The sequence below is a fragment of the Lampris incognitus genome, chromosome 2 (genome assembly GCF_029633865.1).
Source record: "Lampris incognitus isolate fLamInc1 chromosome 2, fLamInc1.hap2, whole genome shotgun sequence".
Taxonomy (NCBI): domain Eukaryota; kingdom Metazoa; phylum Chordata; class Actinopteri; order Lampriformes; family Lampridae; genus Lampris; species Lampris incognitus.
In genome coordinates, this window is record NC_079212.1 from 133103219 (window position 1) to 133127737 (window position 24519).

The 24519-nt window shown below is 41.8% G+C and overlaps 1 protein-coding gene and 1 non-coding gene across 2 annotated transcripts in view; both read left to right on the plus strand.

Annotated features, from left to right (window-relative positions):
• The first annotated feature begins 1 nt into the window (after window position 1).
• The window catches only part of LOC130107668 (limbin-like), a 30385-nt gene continuing 5867 nt past the window's right edge, over window positions 2–24519 (plus strand). The window contains exons 1-20 of the mRNA XM_056274379.1: window positions 2–507; window positions 830–899; window positions 1245–1429; window positions 1719–1775; window positions 8147–8333; window positions 8467–8567; window positions 8856–8921; window positions 10446–10580; window positions 10905–11044; window positions 11751–12075; window positions 13618–13857; window positions 14180–14355; window positions 17890–18049; window positions 18506–18682; window positions 18851–19161; window positions 19295–19487; window positions 22504–22647; window positions 22944–23171; window positions 23741–23973; window positions 24077–24164. Coding sequence (XP_056130354.1) covers window positions 292–507; window positions 830–899; window positions 1245–1429; window positions 1719–1775; window positions 8147–8333; window positions 8467–8567; window positions 8856–8921; window positions 10446–10580; window positions 10905–11044; window positions 11751–12075; window positions 13618–13857; window positions 14180–14355; window positions 17890–18049; window positions 18506–18682; window positions 18851–19161; window positions 19295–19487; window positions 22504–22647; window positions 22944–23171; window positions 23741–23973; window positions 24077–24164 — 3432 coding nt within the window. The 5' untranslated portion in view covers window positions 2–291. The remainder of the gene's footprint in view (window positions 508–829; window positions 900–1244; window positions 1430–1718; window positions 1776–8146; window positions 8334–8466; window positions 8568–8855; window positions 8922–10445; window positions 10581–10904; window positions 11045–11750; window positions 12076–13617; window positions 13858–14179; window positions 14356–17889; window positions 18050–18505; window positions 18683–18850; window positions 19162–19294; window positions 19488–22503; window positions 22648–22943; window positions 23172–23740; window positions 23974–24076; window positions 24165–24519) is intronic.
• trnad-guc (transfer RNA aspartic acid (anticodon GUC)) lies at window positions 16231–16302 on the plus strand. The gene has a single exon. It is a non-coding gene; the product is annotated as a tRNA-Asp (tRNA).

Consider the following 24519-nt stretch of genomic DNA (forward strand, 5'->3'; position numbering starts at 1 on the left):
AGCGACTCGTTTTCAGAACCGACACAACAAACCCGATTCGGGGCCGAAATTCCTTCATCTGTGGCGCAGGTTTCCAAGTTTTTCTTTGCCTGTTTTTGCGTTTACAGGTACTCTCTCTCTCTTTTCTTTTTTTATAACTTAGACCGACTAAGATGCTGTCGTCGGAAACGTTGTCTGGACCTGTGTTTCTCAGGGGAAATTCGGACGGTTTTCATCGCGGACTTCAAGAAACAACGTTAGTTACCAGTTAGTTAGCTATGCGGCAGCTCCGGGGAGTCTTTTTGTACAGTAATGCTTCAGGTACTCTTCTTGGGAAAGCTGGTGGTCACACTTTCTTACGTTTTATTCGATCTGCAACTGGCGTATTTATCTAGACCCTTTCCACACCGTTGTTGGTGTCGCCGGTGTGAAGTGAAATGTTCCGTTATGTCGGTAGGCGAGATCCAACATCCCGCAAGATGTCAGGATGGTTCGGGCTGCGTGCTACCGCCAACTTTCCTACACCAAGTGAGTAGATCTAACGCCGATCACACATGATTTATCAGTGCCATTGAAATGTCGTTACGCTTAAACGAAGTAAGCAACGTAATTATCAGTTGATAATGTAAACTACTAATAAGACATGTTAGTCCCTAGATAACGGGTCTGACCCTTTAGTCGAGCGGTTAGTGATGTCGCCTTGGGGTGCAGTACACCCCGTATCGAATCCCGCACCGGGCAAGAAAATAACCGGTTACAATAATATCGGAATATCATTACAAACCAGACTCTTTCAGTGAGTAAAGCGTAACATTAAGTCATGTTGGTTATGTGTCCTTTTCGATAGCAGGGTCTGTCCAGTGTACTCCAGCATAACCGCGATGGGAAACCAGCGGACCTTGGTTTCTTGAGGATGACTGGTTTGTTTTCCTTTCCATCTTGCAAACATTATCAACCCACTATGTCGAATAAATGTATCCTTTCAATGAATTGTAAAACCTAGCAAGTGTAAAATATGCATAAATGTCTGAGAGTTAAATGCTATGCGGTCATAAGTACTTACAGGTAACCGAAATACATCAAGAGCATGATGTTATAGCTATATTCATGATACATATGTTTGGATTATTGTCAAAAGTGCGAGCAAATCACCTGAATTGCAATGATGAGAAAAATGCCCGACTACGATGTTAGCAAACTGAATTGTCGCTGTTTTCCACATTGTAGCACTTAATTAGGACCGTTCATGTTGTTCATACACACAGGAGCAGGTGAAATATATGGGACTGTGGTTTGTACCTTGGAGGAGGGTCCCATCTCCTCTGGAGCTCCTGCTGGCCCATGGGAAAGCTCCATTTACAGCTCGTTCGCCTATATGTTTAACATCATACATCATAGAGGCCGTAGAAGCACCCTCACCAGGTACAATCCTGGGCGCAGTCTTCCTCAGGTATGTCTTTTACTACTTGTAGACAGTGTTGCCCCTTTAATTTTAGATCTACTGAAGTAGTAGCTAAGTGCCTGGCTTTCATTTGTTATTATAATTACAATAATGAAAGTCAATAGTTATTGATTTTTCTTGGAGTACGCTGACACGGTTCTGCAATACACCTGTTCTCTTAATCCTCTTGGTACAATGTCTGCTAAGTACTCATTCATGGAAATATGTGGCTAAGTAGTCAACGTTGCTGATTAGAAGAAATATGTTATAAATATATTTATATTCAAATGTTTTGCAGGTTCAGAATGTTGCAAGTCCAACAGCATTTCGGGTTGAATTCCAGAAGTGTGCAGAGGTAAGTAAAATATGATAGGTTCTGTATATTGCTACTACATACATGTATCTGCTACATACATTGAATTCATTTAAAGGTAAACTATTTAAGAGTTTACCTTAATCTAGCCTATATTTAACCCTCTGGGTATAGTGATATGTTGGTGGAGTTAACCTTTATACAGCTGTCAAAATGTGAATGAGCTCCTCCTATGAAGCTCACTCCCATGGAGCCCCAGTCCCCCTTTAACGATTCATTTTCATCCAGTTCAATAGAAGAGAAGCATGAGTTGTGAGACTGACTGAAGAGAAACCCTTTGTCAGACTGAAAAAAAACCCAAAATGGAAAGTAAGATGGCGGCCGTCAGGCTCGTCCAGGTACAAGCTCGGTTGCTGTGTCTCATTTTTACTGGTGTCATTCGTAAGGAAATCAACATGTATACACAGATAAAACAGACTGAATCTATCAAACATGTGAGAGAAATCGTATGGCTTATTAATGCCACAACATCTTTCCATCCGTGATTAATTACAGACTAAAGCTGTGCCTGGACATATAGGCCTAGCTGGGCATATACTGCCGACAGGTAAGAATACCGGACGACAACGTACTGGCACAATCACCAGGTTCAGAAAGCAGCCCTACTGACCAACCTTGCTGGCTTTGCTACTCTCCAACGTTAGATTGCTCAGGAATAAAATGGACGAACTCCTACTTTTGATCCAAACTAACTGGAATTACAAGGAATGCGCTGCCATTTGCCTTACCGAGACCTGGCTGGATCAACACACCCCTGATGCGGCTATAACACCCCCAGGTTTACTATCCACCGAGCTGACAGGTCAATTAAACCATCTTTGAAAAATAAAGCTGGAGGTATATGTTTTATGATTAATGAACACTGGTGTACCAACTCCACTACAGTACAACAGTCTTGCTTCCCAGACCTTGAGTTCCTAACTATTACGTGCAGATCCTTCTACCTCCCAAGGGATTTTGCATCCATTATGCTAACTGGTGTTTACATCCCACTGCAATGTAATGCTAACACTGCCACCTGTGAACTAGCATACCATAGTATATCCTCAGTTGAAAGAACACACCCAGACTCCACAATAATAGTACTGGGTGACTTCAACCCCTGCAATTTGTCCGACGAACTCCCTAGCTATATGCAACAGGTGACATGTCCCACAAGAGAAGATAAAATACTGGACCGCTGCTATACAACAATCACGTCAGCTTACCGTGCCTTCCTGAGAGCCCTGCTGGGAAGGTCCGACTATGCAATGCTGTTCCTTGTCCCAGTGTATAAACAAAAGCTCAAAGCTGTTAAACCAAAGTCCAACACCGTAAAAACATGGTCCACTAATGCCATTGAAACTCTGAGAGGTTGCTTTGAATGCACTGTTTGGGACATCTTCAGGGACACGTGTAACTGCCTCGACGAGTACACAGACACAGTGACGTCATACATCCGGTTTTGTTTGGACCAATGTATCCCGACCAAATCCATGATGTCATACAATAATAGCAAACCCTGGTTCTTAAAAGAACCAGCTGCACTATGCAGGAAAAAAATTCTGCCTTTAACAGTGGAGACAGGGAGAAATACATCTGCCAAATATGAACTGCACTCTGCAATCAGGAAAGCCAAGGCTGACTACACAAAAAAACTGGAACAACAACTCACTACCAATAATCCCAGATCAGTCTGGAAAAGCCTGAAGGAGATGACAAACTACACAAAGGGGCCTGCTTCACCACCAGATGAGGACCCTAGTCTCCCTGAAAGGTTCAATGATTTTTATGCACGGTTTGAGGATGTACACACCAGCATTCATCCCCCCTCTCCCTCCTTCCCTCACCCCTCCTTTTTCCATCTAGAAGGCTGAAGTGCGGAGGCTTTTCAAAAAAACAAAATAAAAGGAACGCAGCAGGGCCAGATCAGCTCTGCCCAGCTATGCTTAGCCATTGTGCAGATCAACTAGCCTCAGTGTTCACTGACATTTTTAACACCTCCTTATGACTGTGTGCAGTCCCACAGTGTTTTAAAAAAATCTACCATCATCCCGGTCCCTAAGTCAGCCAAAACAACATGCCTCAACGACTTCAGGTCAGTTGCCCTCACTTCAGTGGCTATGAAAGTGATTGAGTGTGTATTCCTTTCCTACCTGAAGTCCTGTATATTCCCACTGATGGATCCATATCAGTTTGCTTATCAGGCTAATAGATCTGTTGAGGATGCTGTAAACCTGACTCTTCACTTCACTCTGCAACACCTGGAATCATTCATCCATCCATTATCCAAACCGCTTATTCTGCTCTCAGTGTCGCGGGGCACCTGGAATCAAGTCAAGTCAATTTTATTTGTATAGCCCAATATCATAAATTACAAATTTGCCTCAAGGGGCCCTACAGCAACAAAACATCCTGTCCTTAGACCCTCGCATCGGATCAGGAACAACTCCTTAAAAAAACAACTTTAAAGCCTCCTACAGACTGTGTGATTTTAACAATCCTATAAGTTTATTGCAAGCCACACTGTGTGATATGAATCTAATAAACTTGGGTACGACATCAAGTTTGATGTATGTAGACTGTACAATAACACCTACTGAATTGCAGGCTATGACGCAAGCCCATAAAAACATCAGCATGCATGTCGCATCAGCATGCATGTCGCATCAGCGCGCGTAATCAATCTACGCCGCTGGCAGAGCAACATGACACCAAGCAGGAATCGAGTCCTTTCAATAGTCACCGCAGCTAGTTTTGTTGCTCGTTTTGTTAGCTTGTTTTAGCTTGTTTTGTTGAATCCATCGCATTTGGGTCACAGATGCTAACAGTCTGTTTGTTTATGTTTAGCGCCAGCAAAGATTCTGCGTCGCATTGATCAGTGCGTCATTTCGTGCTGCGTTTCTATTGGTTGGTTAGACATAGGTCGTAGCAGCAGTCACATTGTGAGATGGTCACCCTAAATTTCTGACACTGTCAGACTTTTGTCCCAGGTTATCTTCGGTCGCAAGACCATAATAAGGGCCGCCTTTGAACCTGTCTCACAGGGTGATTGATGTAGGACCACCATTTTGGAGCCATGACCAAAGATATCGCCACGTTTAGTCATCCTTCGTCTAAGACGGCCCAACTTGCACAGTCTATTCTACTACTACTACTACTACTACTACTACTACTACTACTACTACTACTACTTTTGGCTGCTTCTGTTAGGGGTCGCCACAGCGGATCATCCATTCCCATTTCTTCCTGTCCTCTGCATCTTCCTCTGTCACACCAGCCACCTGCATGTCCTCCCTCACCATATCCATAAACCTCCTCTTTGGCCTTCCTCTTTTCCTCTTTCCTGGCAGCTCCATATTCAGCATCCTTCTCCCAATATACCCAGCATCTCTCCTCCACACATGTCCAAGTCATCTCAATCTTGCCTCTCTTGCTTTGTCTCCAAACCGTCCAACTTGAGCGGTCCCTCTAATATAATCATTCCTAATCCTGTCCTTTGTCACTCCCAGTGAAAATCTTAGCATCTTCAACTCTGCCACCTCCAGCTCCGCCTCCTGTCTTTTCGTCGGTGCCACTGTCTCCAAACCATATAACATAGCTGGTCTCACAACCATCTTGTAAGCCTTCCCTTTAGCTCTTGCTGGTTCCCTTTAACTCTTGCTGTAGGAGGAAAAAATAGGAAGAAACCTCAGGGAGAGCAACAGAGGAGGGATCGCTCTCCCAAGACGGACAACATGCAGTGGATGTTGTGTTTACACGATTTACAGAATACAACATTGAACGAGGATAACAGAATTATAATGGAATTATAAAATATATGAAGAATATGATGAGGAGGATGCCAAGCAGTGTCCAGACACCACTGGAACAGCCCAGGACCCGAGCCCTGTGACCAGCATCACCATGTAAAGAAAAAAAAGTCACACCCTAATGAGAGGATATAACATTAAAACAGGATAACAAAATTATATGGATTTATAAGATACATAAAAAGAAGATGTGATGAGGAGGATGCCTGGCAGTGTCCAGGTGACGACCACTGTCACCATGGAGACCTGGGAGGAGGACAGACTGCATGTGAACATAAGGGAGACTCGCATCACATCATTCTCACACAGAAAAAGAGAAAGGAGAAGACATCATTTGGAGAGAGAGAAAAGACGTGAAAGAAGAGAACAGTTGGCAATAGTCAATAATCTATACGCTATAATCTCAGTGGCAGAACAGTGCTTGGTAAATTCATTGAGACAGAAAACCGACTCGCCGTGCAGTACAAGTTGTGAAGCACTCAACTTAAAGGCAACCAATTGTAGGCTAAGGCAAAAAGAATAGTTTTAAGTGTGGATTTAAAGGACTCAACAGACAGATTGTCTGTGGGGGGCAGGCAAGTTAATCCACAAGAATGGGTTCCGATAGGAAAAGGCCCTGCCACCAGCTGACTTCTTTTTAACTTTGGGTACACACAGGAGCCCTGTATTTTGAGAGCAAAGAGCTCGAGTTGGAATGTACATCCATGTACATGAGATGGAATGAGATAAGACAGGTAAGATGGGGCAAGCCCATCTAGGATTTTATAAGTCAGCAGAAGCACCTTGAAGTCTGATCTAACACGGCTAGGAAGCCAATGAAGGGAGGCAAGAATTGGTGTAATATGGTCAAATTTCCTAGATTTAGTGAGGATTCTAGCTGCAGCATTCTGAACCATCTGAAGACTTTTAGCACCAGCATGTGGCAGACCTGAAAACAGAACATTACAGTAATCAAGTCTGGAGTCTCTGTGTCGGCCATGGACAGGAAAGGCCAAATTTTAGCTATGTTACGTAAGTGAAAAAAGGCAGTTTTGGTGATTTCTTCAATGTGCTTATCAAATCAACAAACATACGCACACATTCTGTATACAGACTTGAGCTCGGCTTTCAACACCATTAATCCTCTCACATTCTTCACCAGGCTTCTAGACATGAACATCAACCCAGCCCTGTGTTACTGGATTCTGGACCTTCTTAGAAACATAATTCAGTTTTTCAAGGTTAACAACGCTATATTATGCCCTCTGACCCTCAGTACTGGTGCACCACAAGCCTGTGTGTTATCGCCTTTGCTTTTCTCCATCTACACCAACAAGTTTACATCTCACCACAGCTCAGTCCAAATATTCAAATATGTAGACAACACTATTATCAATGGACTTATCAATAACAATGAAGAGACTCAATACTGCCAAGAGGTGAATTGGGCTGTACATTGGTGCAGCAACAATAACCTCTTACTCAATACCTCAAAAAAACGGAAATAGCTGTAGACTTCAGGAAGAGGACAAACATCAAAGCCCCTGTTCATATCACTGACCAACCCATAACCCTGACAGACTCCTTCAAATTTCTCAGCACCTATATCAGTAACACTCTGAAATGGAAAATCACCACCAACCACATCATCAAGAAGGCTCAGCAAAGACTGTACTGTCTCAGGCAACTGAAGAAGTATCATGTCAAAAAGCACGTGTTGGTCCACTTCTATAAAGCCATAATAGAGAGCGTCTTCACCCCATCTCTCACTGTCTGGTATGGGAGCTCAGACAGTCAAACCAAGAGGAAACTGGAGCGCATTGTTACTTAGGCTTCCAACATAATTGGTTGTGACCTTCCCCCAGTCAACTCACTGTATATAAAGCGCACCTTCAACCAGGCAGCTAAAATAATCAGTGACCCCTCCCACCCAGCCCACCACCTCTTCCAGCTTCTCCCCTCTGGAAGGTGCTACAGGTCCATATTAACTAAAACCACTCAATTCAAAAACAGCTTATTTCCTACAGCACTTAAAATCCATTGCTAGCCCCCTTGCTACAAGATCCCTTAAACTGACCTGAATGCACTGTATGCACTGGACTGAACTCAGACTGGACTTGTTAGCACTGGTACATCAATCATTGTACTCTCTAACTGTTGGGCTACTTGATATCCTGAGGAACTGAACTGTGTCATAGTATATTCACTGTACATATTCTCACATTCATGTCTTTCCTTTTTGTGTGTGTTGTTGTAATGGTTTATGGTGCTGCTTGTTTTTCTCTCTTTTTGCACTGGAACTGAGCTACCATGCGGTACCAAAACAACATTGTTGTGTGGCAATAATAAAGTATCTATCTATATCTAGAAGCCCCAGTATGTCTCCCGAATAGCAGCAGTCAGTCAATCAGGCTTGTTTTTGATTTGATTTAGATCCCTTTCATGTTCATGGATATCAATCTTACATAGCATACCTTTTTAAATGTTTTCGTTGTAATATACATGTGCATGTAATGTACATGCTGAAGAACAAATCATCTGTTTGCTTAATATGCATTTGCTATCTAATCTTCTGGGACTTAGGTGGAGCTCGACACTGATCCCCCTCAACTGACATTCTTCCTTCAAATCTACAACATGGGCCCAGTAGGTGGCACCAACCTGTCTCAAGTGGCTATTAGGGACTCCATTTCAGGGATAGTACCCCTGAAAACCGAAGGCAAGGTAGTGGAGACAGGCTACCAGACATTTGCGATTGATTCACTGCCGGGTAAGTTTTGGAAGAATTGTTTTTCAAAGGCGATAAATATATCCTAATTGGAACTATTGTGAGATAAGGTCATTAGGATTTGCCCCATGCTGCATCCTCAACACATGTCATTGTTTGGACTTATATTTTTCAGCTGGATCCAGGCATGTTGTGAATTATACGGCTCGCATCAAAAGTCATAAGAATGAAGTGTTACACCTTCCTGCTTTTCTAACATTCTCTAATGCCTCGCAGGTACTGTTTACGATTCTATTTGTCCTGTAAAATGAAAGGCAGTATCTATTTCTATAACAAAACAGCATCACTTCTGGTTGTGTACTATGAATTATTGACAGTTAAAGCATATTTGAAATTAAAAGTAATTCGTTTATTTGGTTTAATGTTCAACATTCAAGTATACCCAATTTTCCAAATTCTCCATAGAAATCTCTCACTCACTAGTTCAGTCACTACTTCTAAAGTTTTTTGTGCTGGTGTTTCTCTGTGGCCTCCAACCTAAAATGTTGTTTTACACCTGTACAGAATGATGTTAGCATGTTTGGTCCACTAATGGCTAATCTGACCCTGAGGGTGAACTCCACTGACAGGGTAAGTAGTACACACTCATAGTATACATTGATACAGCTCCCTTAGTGGAAATACACATGCTGCTTTCATTATTGCATCTTTGTTTTATTAATGTTTTCAGTGGAGAGTTGGTGTGTGCGTGTGTGTGTGTGTGTCCACAGCTAATCTGGCAAACTACTGGACCTATCAGCCTAAAAATGTTTGTGCACAGTTATGACTGTATGATGAAGGACCTCTCGTGGTTGTGATTAAAAACCTTCGAAAAACGTTTCGTTTTTGCTATCGCCGCTCCCTCTCTTCATTCACTCTCTAGCTCACTCGACCAATGCTGCTCTCTGTCGCTGCTCAATCTAAATCAATGGTGCGCATGCCCAACTCACATCTATGATTGATTCGGATCGGGCAGCAACATGATCAGAGCTATTAAAATAATTTTGATAAATCAAAAAAATGCAAAAGTTATAAAGGAACAGCTTCCTCTAAGTTGCAGTGAAACAGGAAGTGTTGCATATTCTTGTTACGGCCAACTATAGACGTGAGTTGTGCATGCATGACTGTAAATGGTTTGCCCAGATTTATTCTATTATGAAAATAAAGACAGGGTTAGGGTTAGACCAAAATGGTCCCATAGCAAACCTTTTCTTTTTGGAAAGTGCAAGTTCATATGGGTCGCATTTGTGCAAGGGTCCACCTGGGAGGGATGCGTCCACAGACTGACAGGCAAAACGTATTTATTAGGTAGATTTTTTAGCTCGAGCGCTGCATATTAAAAACTTTTTTTCATATTTTCCTTTCAATCCACTTGGGTGCCGCACCAGAGTTTTATAATGGCAGGAAAAACACCGTTTTTTCTCTGTGTGTGCATGTATCTGTCTGCTGCTAATCTCACATACTACTGGGCCTGTCAGCCTAATCATTTTTGTTGACAGTTATGACTGTTTATAAAACAGATAGCTCAAATCAAGCAATCTGATTGGTTGTTAGCCGTGGTATAATCACCACATTCAATGGTGATAATGCCTAATTCCTTTACACAACTCAGTATCACGCCGTGTATGAGGGGGGGAAAAACATTACATAGCAACTGCCTTGCACTATGTGCTGGCAGCCAGGAGGGCATGCTTATTTCTTTGTAAGAGCAGTACTTTATGAATGCTTTACGAACTTGTTAATAAAAACGGTCTTTCATATTGCCATACTTGACAACCATTTTATAAAAGCAGTAGCTCACTCCAGGCCGTGATATATTGTGATAGGCAAAAAAAGGGGTGGTTTGTCGCCAAGACCAAGCACGAGAGAAGGGGAGATATACCTGGTGGGGATCTGCACTCTACTTACAGTGCATTCTTCTAGTTATGCATGTTTTATATCACTTTTGTATACTAATCTGGCCCCGAGGATGATAGGGGAACACTAGAAACTGGAGTGGCCTGGTCTACAGGACTATTTAAATGACCCATGTAGGGCCTTAAAAACTGTTACTAAAACATAATAGCTTTGTTTTATTGCGACACTATGAGCTTTCTTTCTTTCATCCTTTTTTAGATTCATCCTAATCATGGTGTCCATTTTGCTGGATTTGTTGGTGGCTTCCTTTTGACTTTGGTGCTGCTTTCCCTTGGATATCTGGCACGGAATCTGATGTGTGCCAGAAACAGATTTAACCTTCCTCAGCAAAGGGTACGGTGTATGCTTTAATTTTGGCATTCCCATTTATCTAGTTTATCAAAAATGTTATTGAAAGCCACATTGATTATTCAGGCTTATTTTTGTTGCATTTTCTGTTCTAGGGTTCTTATGCATCCATTTGTAAAAAGAAAGACCTTGATGTATTCCATTAACCCTAGCCACTGTTATTGAAAACTACATTGATCAGTGGTGGTACTTCATTGTGGCATACCAAAAGTAACAATACTTTTGTATAGTCAGAGTACTTGACGATATATATATATATACACACTATTTTCTTTCCTTTTTTTCTTTTGTTTTATTTGATTGCCTCAGAAAAACAGGGGGGATTCTGACCCAGAGTATGCAGATTGTAACATGATTGAGACAGCCAAAGATGAGGCAGTGTTTGAAGACAAGATGGTGGACATCATGGTGCTAGAAGATCCCCAGAACATGTATCAAGCTCTTGAGAAGTGAGTAGATTAACCCAGAAGCTAAACTCATGGCTTAAAGACAATATGACACAGGATTCAGAGCATATCTTGCCTCCATAATGTGACGTAGTTCCATGGAAAACAGAATATTAGGGCGCGACAAAGCATAGGGAGGGATGTAATTTGATCCTTTGGGAATTGATTGGAGCGTGCACAACATTTTACAATAATATTGGTTTGAATGTTGCTCGCCCACCCGCACAGATTTGGTGATGCAATCACACAAACTTGGCTGTTTTAAAAGAAGTTAAGATGATTAGATTTTGATGTAAAATAAGTATTAAAAAAACTGATTTTTTTTTGTGATTTTGGCACAAGTTGGTGAATAGGTGCATAATAAGACTGGGGTAATGAGCTAACAAGGAGAAAGGTCAATTTTCATTTCATGTTGTCTATAAGTAGCTCTTATTCTCTTGTAGGTAATTTATCCACAGTCTGACACAGATAAATTACGCACTGAATAACCTCAACTCTGTAAAGTCCTAATGTTAAAAAAGTTTTCGTCATTACATTACTTTTCTTACAAAATACAGCTACTATTTTCTTTTCTTTTTTTTCATAAATGTCAACATTATTATTGAATACACCAAGAAGACAAATGTCAGTGATCTTATATCTTAGCCAAAAACTTCACCATATTTGTACCACCACATTCACTCTGCCTACCTTATGTTATCCCTATCAGCCTGGAGATGTCTAGCCTGCTGCGTGCCACCGCCAACCTGGAGGCCACTCGGGTTCAGATCTATAAGGACCTAATTACGTCCCTTCTGGGAAACCTGCAGTCCCGAGACCAAGCAAGTGCCCAGGTCCAGCAGAGGCTGCTCAGTGTGCTCCATGGCCAGCTGCTGGGCATGGAGGGACGGCTGAAGGAGGAGAGGGGGGCTCGCATGGCTGCCTTAGCTGGCCAGTGTAACCTGGAGACCCGGGAGGAAATGGAGGTGGAGCACCGCAGCGAGACAGCTGAGAAAGCCAGGGCAGAGCTACTGTGTCAGCATGCAGACCAACAGGTACATAGTTAGAATGAACAGTTGCCCTGTGATTTTTATCCCATTGTCACCTATACCCACATTTTTGGCAGCTAGTGGTGCTCAGTAGTTTCTTGAACTTATTCTTGAAAAAGTTCTCTTGTATGTCATCACCTAAGAGCTATTGAAGAGTCAATAAAGTTGGCCATAAATATCATTTGTGCAAGTCCAAGAACGTCTGCTTTGAAATATGGCACTTTCACTAAGTGTAAATGGCATTACATTGCATTTTAATGTACAAGATGTACTACATAAATAAAGTTGGATTGATTGATTGGGGGGTGGTCGATTTACATGATTTTCTCTGACAGGCAGCAAATAATAACTTAATACCTTACACAAAGCTTAAATGCAGATGCTATGTAAGATACCAATTCACTTAATTATTGAAATAGCTTGAAGATTATTAAGGTGTCATAAACATTTTAGTCAGCCAAGTAAACTATATGGTTTAAAGTAAGTATTCTTTAAAGACTCTTAATCTAACTATCTAGTGCCCTATGCCCCCCAAAAATGGTCTTTTATCGGTCATCCTCACTGTGATATTTCTGATATTCCGTAGTAGTATGTGTATTTGTATTAGTTATCTCACTGCTTTTATGGGAACTATCATCAAAATCTCTGTTGTACTTTGTCTAATGCAAATCAACCATTGTACTCCATGCCCAGTACCATTGTATTCGACTTCTGGTGTGGGAAGATGGCAGTGCATATTGACGTTTGCAGTGACCTCACCCACTATCGGTGTGAGAAGATGGCAGCACAAACTTTCATTTGCGGCAGCCTCACCCAGTACCGTCCATGCGGTGTCTTTGTTCACGTCTGTGTCTAAGATTGTGTGTCTTCGTTTGATGGCTGGGAGAGCTGATGCTGGATCGGTTGGGAGAGCTTGGTCTGCTGCGTCCTGTGGGCTCAGGGACCACAGCCCTGCCTGGAGTTGTGCCCAAAAAGGAAACACCGAGGGCGGTCTGACAGGACGCGGAAGTGGGGCAGGCTAAGCTAACTGCTAGCCCATGCAGACTGAGGCGGCGACCTCGCTTAGCGTTGACTGTGTTTTTGGTGTTGTCGTGTGGCATGCGGGGAGGTGTGTCGAAGGTGTCTGGCTGGGAGAGCTTGGTCTGCTATGTCCGGTGGGCCCAGGGACCATGGCCCTTTCTGGAGCTGTGCCCGAGGAGGAAACATCGAGGGCAGTCTAACAGGATGTAGAAGCGGGGCAGCTAAGCTAACTGCTGGCCCATGCAGACTGGCAGTTCTGACAGTCATCCTGGTGTTCACTCTCTTGGGCAGTGAACTTTTTTTTTGTTGATATGTTGGCTATATGTGTTTTTGTAGTTTTGTTTTGTTTTGTTTTTTTGTTTTTTTTTTGTAGTTTGGATATATGTGTTCTTGTAGTTTGGATATGTATTTTTGTCTTTGTGTTGCACTGCTGTGGGCTTGGGGAAACTATATTTCATTTCATGTGTGCGGTTGCATGGAATGAAACGACAAATAAATGTTCCTGATTCCTGAATTGTTTGTGCCTAGGAGCTCCTGCAGTGTGGCGTCCTCTTGGAAAAGCTGCACAAGCTCAGCCAGAGCCGGCTACAGCGATCCCTGCTGGTCCGACATGAAGAAGCATCAGCCAAGGTCCAGAGGCACATAGTAGAGTGGCGCCGGGTGGAACTTCACAAGATCTTCTGTGAGGAGCTGGAGGAGGCCACCAGGATGGGCGAGTTGGATAAGAGTACAGTCAAGAGTCTACAGCATGATTACTTCATGTGCCAGGTAAGAAAGAAAAGGTTCATTTGAAAATAGCTCCCAGTAAAATTTTGGAGAATGAATCATGTAATTAATGGGCTGATGATGACATGTGGTGACATCTACAGAGAAATAAAACAAAGCATTATAAAATGACGAGGTAGAGATTTTGCCTCCAATTTCAGTGATGTTATTTACAATGCTGTTCTAATGTCCTTATGTACGAGTAACAAAAGGTTTGATGTATGATACAAAGGCAGCATTAGATGCACAAGAAAAAGTCACACGATACCTGTGGTAGTTTTCAAATGAAATATTTAAAGGCAAATGTAATCTCCTTTCTGCCCAGGATCAACTGGAGGAGGTTCTGGATGTGGTTCTTGCAAATCAGCGCAATGAGCTGGCAGAACGTCATGCTCAGAGAAAGTTCCTGGTCCACAGTCTTCAGAGCCTCAAGAGCCTAATGTCTGACACTTTCTCCAACACCTCTAGCAATTTAGACCGCTGGTTTAACAATATCAAGAGGTTGGTTCCTGTTTTTTTCTCTTAAGTGTCCATGCCTAGAAACACAGTGATTTTATTCCATAGGCCATGTTCAGACCCAGCATTAAATGTGTTCTGGATGATCTGTTCCTAAGTGGACAGCATTGAAAACAGATCTGAACACACGCTATGTGTCCTCAAGTCATCTTGAGATCTAGACTCTCAGGACACATTCGCAGGTGGCCTGAGAGGCATATGTCCTCATATGTAGTTTAGTCTGAATGCAGCTGTGTCCCTGGCCACACTGAAGTACCGTCTAGTCAAGCGAATGTACCTGTTCATTGGACCATGGGATTCCTGTGGGATGGGGGTCAGTGTTACTATCAATTCTGTGAGTAATATGATACAAAAACAAAAAGAGAAAAAGACCAAGGTGGTGGACAAGAATACTAAAGTGAATGTATATTTTGATGTGAATACACAGTGTTTTCTTGACTGAACAAAATTCTTGCCATTCTCTGTTGTTTCCAGTTCCCTTCTTTTTGTTTACTCTTGCTCTATCCACCAGCAGGATTGTGTGTCGTGTGTGGGTTATAGCAAGCAAAAAAAAACAAAAACCTGTCCTGAGAATGACAATTGAATGGAAATGAAATGGGACAAACAAGACAAGAGATGGCTGGAATATCAAATCAAAATTGTGTTATAAGCATAGTCTACCCCCTTACAAATAACAATAATAATAATAATAGTAATAAGAATTGTTATAAATATAACCACAAGCAGCAATTGGCAGATACCCCTTATCTACACTGGCCAGCTGTAGAGCTGTAAATGGGCAGCAGGGCACAGTGAATAAGTATACACACTTTCTATCATATAAAATTCCCAACAGTGAGTGTCTTTATTTAGAAAAGACTACACTGAGCCAACCGGTAAGCAAATTAATACTACAAAGCAAGTATCTGTTTACTTTGCCCTACCATCCCGTCATGCTGTACTAGGTATACCACAAATGGTTGTCCTACACTACTCCCTGCTACAAATGGCCACTATATTTTACATTATGTGGCCATCTTAGAGGGGGGGTGTATAAAACTGAATGTTTATAAGGGGCGGAATAGGTTTGATGTTTAGAGGACAAGCTTATTTGCCACTAAAAAAACAACAACAATAAACAGAGCAGAAGTATATCCTTGATGTGATTTCTTTAGAGCTCTTTCAAGGTGCATGCTTAATTATGAGGAAAATATGACTCGGGTTACCTTTGAAATGGCAAATAAGATCATTGTACCTGCAATTAGCAGCCACACTTAACAACCCTCTTCACTTTTTACCTGTTCATTTTCTTTTTATTATTATTTTAAGTTTTTATTGAGTTTCTTTAAGGAACATAAATGCAAATGATAAAGTACAAAAGACCAGAAAAGGAAGAAAAAAAAACACAAAAAACAAACATAAACAAGAACTAAAACAGCAATGAATTAACAAAAGCACAGCATCATCGCTGCAGCATTTGCAACATTAATGATTGTAAAGTCCGTCAGCACATCATGAGTCCTTGAAGGAGTCAGCAAGTGACCCATTCTACAGCTCAGTTCTTAAATACCTACTCAGAATTTCACTGAGTGAAGGGAAATAATTATGATCTTTAACCATTAGCAACTTCAACATACGACTTGTTTTTACAAAGGGACAATCTGTTGTAAAATTAAATGATACCTGCTTTGTATCTTAACATGGGCTTCTTTCCAGAAGAAATTATTGTGTCGACATAAAGACACATTTATAAAATCACCACTTCAGGTAGTAACTTTTTCCAACTTGGCTTGATGTCATTCCGTTAATTTTCAAATTGTTGTGTAGGAATGTAATGACACTGTTGCAGGTAGAAAAGCACTATATAAATGCAATCCATCGTCCTCGTTAGTATAGTGGTGAGTATCCCCGCCTGTCACGCGGGAGACCGGGGTTCAATTCCCCGACGGGGAGACACTTTGTTTTGTGTGACACAGTGGTTAGTGCTGTTGCTTCACAGGAAGAAAGTTCCTGGGTTCGAACCCCAGGGTTGTCCAACCTTGGGGGGTCATCCCAGGTTGTCCTCTGTGTGGAGTTTGCATGTTCCCCCAGTGTCTGCCCCCTAGCGACACAGCTAGGATGGGTTAAATGCAGAGCGTAATTTCCCCACGGGAATCAATAAAGTATCTCAAAAAAAACAAAAACCATCCATCCACTTCTGCTACTACTACCACAATACTTTCGGCCACTCCCGTCAGGGGCTGCCACAGTGGATCATCCGTTTCCATCTCTTCCTGTCCTCTGCAACTTCCTGCGTTACGCCAGCCACCTGCATGTCCTCCTTTACCACATCCATAAAGCGCCTCTTTGGTCTTTCCCTCTTCCCTGGCGGCTCCGTCTTCGCTAGACAGTGAATTCCCGATACAAATATTTGACGATTCAAATCGATGAGACGAAAATGAATCACAATACTCTTTTTAAACAGCAGAGGGCACCATCTGCATTTGCTGTTGCTTGTTCGACGTCATCACTTGCGTCAATGGCTGTATTTTTTTTTTAATGCTGTATCAAGATATGGCGGCCACAGGTGGGATGACAGGGACATCGTGAATGTCCAGAGAGCTCAGCTTCTGCCTGAAAATGTAGATATGCTGAAGTTAATTCCAAGCTTAGTTTGTTTAATTCAAGAGATTTTCCTTATTTGTATTGTTATTTGATTTGGGATTTCTTTTGAAATTCAATTTGGGTTTGTTTGTTTTTGGTTATTTTTTGTTATTTAAGACAAAATGTATTTTCAGTTTCACTTTTAAAAAGAAAAGGAAATATACATTGTTTTGCATAGTTTATACCCTACCTCAGAAATAAAAAAAGGATTCTTTAATTTGATAAAGAAACGATAAGAGAAAATACATTTTTTAGCTTTTTGTCTGAGAAATAAAGGACTCTCTTTCAGTCAGAACTTGTCTTCAAAATCATATGAAAATCATCGTGAACCCAAGTATCATGAATCGTATTGAATCCTAAATTGAGTGTATCGTTACATCCCTAGTGTCAGCTATTTCTTAAGTTTGTTTGAAAAGTGGGGAAAAAAAGCTTGATGGTCAACATGTTTGTATCATACAATGCACCAATTGGATATTTGGGACTAAAATTGCATTTTTACTTGTTAGACTGAAAAACTTAATATATTCTAACCCCGGAATTAAACTAAATTTTATGAAACGCTTATGCCAAAATGCTTTTCTAACCCTGTAATTATTATTAACCCTTTGCAATAATAGATAAGCCCTAATCGCAATACACTGAATGTCAGACTGAAACTGGTCTCTTACCCTGTTTTTTTTTCTGTCGAGTCAGTGAGAGTGCCTAAAAGACATTGTTTTTCATCATGCATTAAAAAAAACCCAGTTTTTGTGAATTAACAAAATCTTAGAATGGTATATGAAACTGGTGAAACAGGAAAATGGGTATTTTGATCTCAACAAAGTTACACAAGCTCTCCAGGGTGCATGGACATCTGATATATTTAACAACCTGGGATTCTGTCCCCTTCTCCACCAGAGGGAGCACATTGTCCACAGAGCACATTGACCAGCTCCAAGACAAGGCCCAAAAAGAGCTGCTGATGGTGAGACAGAGGCTGGATGAGGCACTGAGCCAGGAAAGGAGAGCCATGCACTGTGTGCTGGTCAAAAAGAGGCGGGAGCTCATCTCTAACATGGTATGGGACCATTGTGCACTGACTCTATGTATACCTGGGCTGAAGGATATTTCTGGTTTTAGTGTGGTTGTCCCCCAGCCAGAGGGCATGAGCTGTCTGGTAGGGGAACAATCACTATCACATGTTGTAGTATTCTTAAGAAAAATAATTAACCCCTACCTGCTCCAGCGGCACCTAACAAGCTGATCCCCTCTCCTCCTCCATGCTAGAAAGTATAAAAATAATTTCTACCTCAGGTTGTTAGTGCGGTATATCAAATTAGAATCAGACATGACTAGAATGGATTGGTGTGGTTATAGGCAATGACTAAGGACTATAGTTTTGGGTAGCAAAGTCACATTTGCCCATGCATCAGCCACAATCTGTTTCTTCTTATTGTTGTTAATATCATTGTTGTTTTCTATTCATTTTACAATATACATGCTAATATCCCTAATCTAACCCCCTACTCTCTAGTTGCAGGAACAAAAGCAGAGACAGAAGGACCTGTCAGGCCTGTCCAGGGGTCTGAAGGAGATAGTAGACATGGCCCAGCACTTACGCTGCTGGCAGAACCTGCTGACTGCTCAGAGCCTGGAACTAGCTGAGCTCATCAACAACTTGGATGAGGAGGCCGCTGCCAACATTCGCAAGGTGGCACACCTTAGGCTCATCCACCTCACACACAACTGTGCTTTAAATGCTACTTCAAGTTTATTCTCCTGTTAGGAACTCATTTCTGTGTATGACACATCTACATCATTTCCCCTACCTTGAGCTGTTTATTTCATTCCTATTCTTCACCCTTCTCCTGTTTTGTAGACAACCATGTGTACGATCCAGAGTGCCATGGCAGAAGTCAATGCCATCCAACCTTCTGCAGTACAGGCAATGCTAACACTCTTACCTCCTGGAGCTCCCAGTACTCTCTTTGATATAGAGCCAGAGCCAGGACCGAGTCAGAGTCAGGGTCAGGGAGCCAGTGCTCTTCAACGAGCACAGGAGAGACTACACCAGGAGGGCAAGGTAGCTGTACGCACCCTTAGGTGCACCAGGGAAGCCCTGCGGGAGGCCATGGAGCGAGAGCTGCACGAGCAGAGGGAGTTAAGGGCCCGTGGCCGAGCTTTCTTCAGGTCAGCTTGTTAAGCCAGCAGTGCTATAGTGATGATGGTCACCTTTGTAATTAAATTCAGTGGATTCATATAAAAACACTTCAAATGTGTGTATGTTTATCTCTCTCTCTCTTTCTCTCTCTCTCATCTTTAGGTGTTTGTGCTCTTTTCAGCTGACCCTTTCAGAGGATGACAGCCTTAGGATGAAGCTGGAATTTCAGAAGTGTCTGTCTGTGATGGACCGCTGCCTGGTGCTACCTCATGCCATCTCCAGAGCAAAACTCTACACAACCCTGGCTGCCTGGAAGAAGGAGACTGAGCAGTTGATTGATAAAACTCATATAGAGGTGTGAGACAAGCTACATGTTAATGAATTCAGATTCCTTTTAATTGCATGTTACATTAGTAGGGATGGGTATCGTTAGGATTTTATCGATACTACTACTCTTATCGGTACTGCTTATCGGTTCTGTACTTTATCGATACTCTTATCGGTTCTTTTTGATTATTATGCAAGAAAAAAAGACACGTAATTAAGAACAGAATCGACATTGCTTTATTATTCTATTATATAACTTTATATAAATATAAACAAATATTATTTATTCAGCAGCAACAGCAGCAGCAATGTTTTAAATGCGTCTGAATTATAGACTTTATAATCAACATTCAACAACAACAAATAAGATAAAAGATAAAAGTAGATAAAGATAAAGAAAAAAAAATATTAAAAATAAATTTTTACAGCAAAAGGCTAACGGAAGTTCAAACAAACAAGAACCTAGAACATTATCCTAACAGTTCTTCTGCAGAAAAATCAACATATCTGCCTTCTCCGGCAGGAGTCGTGATCTCTCCTGACTTATAGTGTCCCCGGCTATTAGCCTAGCTAACTCCGTATCTATGGCTTATATATTTGTAGCTAAACAATTAGCTAAGCAATTATATTTTATTTATTGGCCTATTCGTAATAATTCGTTATTAGCCTAGCTAACTCCGTATCTATGGCTTATATATTTGTAGCTAAAAAATTAGCTAAGCAATTATATTTTATTTATTGGCCTATTCGTAATAATTCGTTATTAGCCTAGCTAACTCCGTATCTATGGCTTATATATTTGTAGCTAAACAATTAGCCAAGCAGTTATATTTTATTTATTGGCCTATTCGTAATAATTCGTTATTAGCCTAGCTAACTCCGTATCTATGGCTCCTACGGCTTACCTGCAGTGGACGTGGATGGAACACTACGAGCAAAGCAGTGGAAAACGCCGCATTTCTGCAGATTAATACCATGTTTCGACAAAAGATGTTTCGACAGATTGCTTGTATTGCCACCCTTACTGGCAAATGATTTGTTGCACTTGTGGCAACGAGCGTAGTTGTCATCGACTTTTGAAAAATATACCCTAACTTTTGAACGTTTAGTTCTCTCCACCATGATGAGCACTTGAGCAGAGCTGTCTGTGCGTGTGTGAGCGAGTGTGTGGAGCACAGCACAGCCCCGCCCCTCGCGCAGTAAGAGAGAGAGACAGAGAGATGGAGAAAACGGCGAACAAGATTATGTTCGCGACGTTTAAATTCCTCGAAAAACACAATTGCCACAATATAAATCTCACTCCATGATTTCTCGAGTACCTACCGACTACCGATAGCAGAACCGAAAACGTCGGATCTTAAAAATGCTCCGGTTTTTACTAATTTAGAACCGGTTCCCGTTTAGAACCGGGTTTCGGGGGGCATCCCTATACATTAGGGCTAATACTCCTGCCTGTGCCCCTGACCAAGGTAATGGAAAGAAGAACTGGAGTTGGTCCCTGGGTGCTGCAGCTGCCCACTGCTCCTATACATTAGGATGGGTCAAATGCAAAGAACAAATTTATTGTAAGAATACAATTTGTTGTAACAATACAATGACCAAATAAAGTGGCTTTCTTTCTTTCATTAACTGTGGCTTTTACATTGCAGTGATATAGCACACAGAGCCACAGACCCATAGTTACAATAAACAATCCTCTGCCAGTGTTGGTGCTGGAGAAACTGGAGGAAATGTTTTCCTAGTGAACAGAAAGTTTGATATTGATTTACATTTCCTTTTGCAATGAAAACATTTCACAATTGTCTTAAGACTTAGAAAATGTCTCATCGGCCTCTTGAGTGAAATAGAGTCTATTCCACTGAAAGAAAAGATGGGTCTTGTATATTTTGTGTTGTATATACTTTGACGGAGGGCGGCATGGTGGCGCAGTAGTTAGCGCGGTCACCTCACAGCAAGAAGGTTCTGGGTTCAAGCCCCAGGGTAATCCAGTCTTGGGGGTTGTCCCGGGATGTCCTCTGTGTGGAGTTTGCATGTTCTCCCCGTGTCTGCGTGGGTTTCCTCTGGGTGCTCCGGTTTCCTCCCACAGTCCAAAGACATGTAGGTCAGGTGAATTGGCCATACTAAATTGCTCCTAGGTATGCATGCATGTGTGTGTGTGTGGGTGTGTGTGTGTGTGGGTGGGCCCAGTGATGGCCTGGCGGCCTGTCCAGGGTGTCTCCCCGCCTGCCACCCAATGACTGCTGGGATAGGCTCCAGTATCCCCGCAACCCGGAAGGAAGATGATGACAATGTCATTGAGTCATCTGTTTTAAAATATGTTTAAGGTGGAAGATAAACTACCATCTGAAGTCAAATCCTGTGAAAGAGTTTCATAATTTAACTGAATTATCTTTTGCACATTGATATTATTTAGCTTGTACATGGGGTTTTGACTTATAACATTGATACATATGGAGGATGGGAGCTTTAGAAGCTGTGTTAGGTAGTCATATTATGCACATCACTGTTTCATTACCCTCTCTCTATGCAGTGCTGGGAAGACATGCCTTCAAGTGCTAGATCTGAAGATAATTATGATGTATACAGGCAAAACAATTGTTTAAACTATGGGGCTAGCAATAGAGAAAATTTGCAAAATTTTTTTACTCAATCTTTTTTCTTATCTCCTTACATTTTTGAAAAAGTTTGCCATAAGAGTCCCCAAAATTTTTGGTAAGGTATCTCAGTGTCCACTTCTTCTCTGTACAGTGGCCTTCTTGTTTTCCATATCTTATAATGAGGCATTTACTGCCATTTATGTTAAACCACAGCAGGAGATAAGTGGTATGTTTAGTGTTTTGTACAATAATGAGAATGTGGTGGGGCAGCTGCCACTGTTAACCCACATAGTGATCAACACCAATTGTGAAGCAGTGGGATGAGTTCATATGGTTATTCAGAGATTATAAAGGACTCCACAAAGTGGTCTCATTTTTAATCACATCATGGCAGTGTGCCGTGGAGTCATTTTCCCAACCGCTTCAACCACATTATGGTTTTTGCAGAAGAAGCCACAATCCAAGGGGAAATCCAGCAAGTCCAGACACAAAGCAGACACAGCCGAGCTGCTACTCTTCCAAAGGAGGCTAGAGGAAAGGATCCAGCTGTTTGAGAAGGAGAAGGAGATGGAGAGCGTTTTCATGGACAAGGTGATGACGTGATGGAAGGAGAAGTTCCCCTGTCACTTCTGTGAATTATAATTACTAAGAAGTCATTTTTAACGTTATGTGGGTGACTGATAAGTAACAGGTGGGTAGCGTATTATTCTTTATTGTACATCAACTTCCTGCACTAAGAATAGGTCAGACCACTCTAGCCAGTTCCCTGTCTAAAATAAACCAGCAGTTAATGTATCTGTAAGAGTTCTGTATCTGAAGCACAGATAAGTTCTTCTTGGTTATATTGTACAACATGAACAAAAACTCACCTGTCCATATCCCACCAGGTTCTAGAGGAAATGGAGAGGGAGCGAGGGCATGAGCTATGCTCGCAGGCAGATGGCCTGGCAATGCAAATGGCTGCTATCCACTACCAGAAGGCTGAGAGGAGGGCCAAGGTCTTGGAGACCTCAAAAGCCATGCTCACCCTTCATAACCTTCTCACTCAGCAGCTCCGAGATGGAAAGAGCCTAGAGGGACAGGATATGGCACAGTGTATTCAGAGCCACTGCTTGGTAGGATATTCTTGACTCAAACTGCACCTGTGTCCATTTTTTTCTGTTTTTGGCTGGACCGCAACAGCGGGGCCAGCCCTACACGTGCGGTTGTCCGTGAGTGACTGAGGGATGTAGTTTCACAATTTGTTGGACAGCCAAGTTGGAGTTTTCCCGTTGGCCGTTGCTCTTTCAAATTGAATAAGCGTGAACAGTTTTCTATTACATCATCAGTTGTTCATGGAACTGATGTCAAAACGGCCGCTTTTAAATGTAATCATGCAAAAACAGCTGTGTAATAAATGTATTCGCAGTTCAGCCATATGCTAGATTTTAACCTAGTCTTAACCCCTAAATGTGGATACTGGATGTCTAGTATAGGGCCTGTTGGCAAATCTACTTGCTCTCTACTTGATGAAACTGATCAATACTGGATGTCATTTTAACTTTTGCAATATAGTATGTGCCCCCCTCTTTCCTTTCTTTTCAATGGAAAAGTTCTTTCCATTGTCATATCTATTAGTGGTACATAGAGTTTTATGGGTCGATTATTAATTTTTTTCCTTACCTATTTTGATGCCTGCTTACAGGGCCTTGAGGAAGCAAACCTACAGCTCCACAGAGAGAGGACAGGGTTGGACTGCTTTAAGACCACTCAGTGCGGTGACAAGCCAATCACAGACCCGGAGGACAAAGAGAAGGAGGATGTGAATGGAGAGGAGGAGGAGAAACACTTTCAGGTGCAGCAGGACTGCAGAATGGCTATGATCCTGAACAATGCCCTGTACAAGCGTGATCAGGTGTTGGCACTGCTGAATGAAAGGTGGGCAGTCATGCTAGTCTGATCTGAAAAAGGAGAGATTGCAAAATCTATGTATCATACATATGCAAATGGTGACAGTATTTACATCCTGCGTTGCTTTCAGCTTGCAACAGTCAATCACCATGAGTCAAGCCATGGAAGATTTGAGGCAGCAAGTGGAGCTCAAGAGACTGTATTCAAACTGCGACCAGGTCTGACTGCATCTAAATGACCCTTTCTATTGTCACTTCAATACAATTTATTAAAATCCAGGAAAAATAAGGGGGATCACTTGCATGTGTGTGTATGTGTTAGCGTGCACATGTATGCATCTGCAAATGCAGTAAATGCATACATTCATGAGTGATGATTTCTCTCATTGGATATTACATCCTGTTGCAGTAATTTTTGGAGATTTTGGGCATAACATTTTGGAGATTTTGGACACTGGACCACCACTAGACACAGCTGTACAATGGCATCTTACAGGGCAATTGAAAACTTGTTAAATCTGTCCTTTCAACAGCAACAAAAAACACTAGTGTCTCAGTTAGACTGTGTAGATGT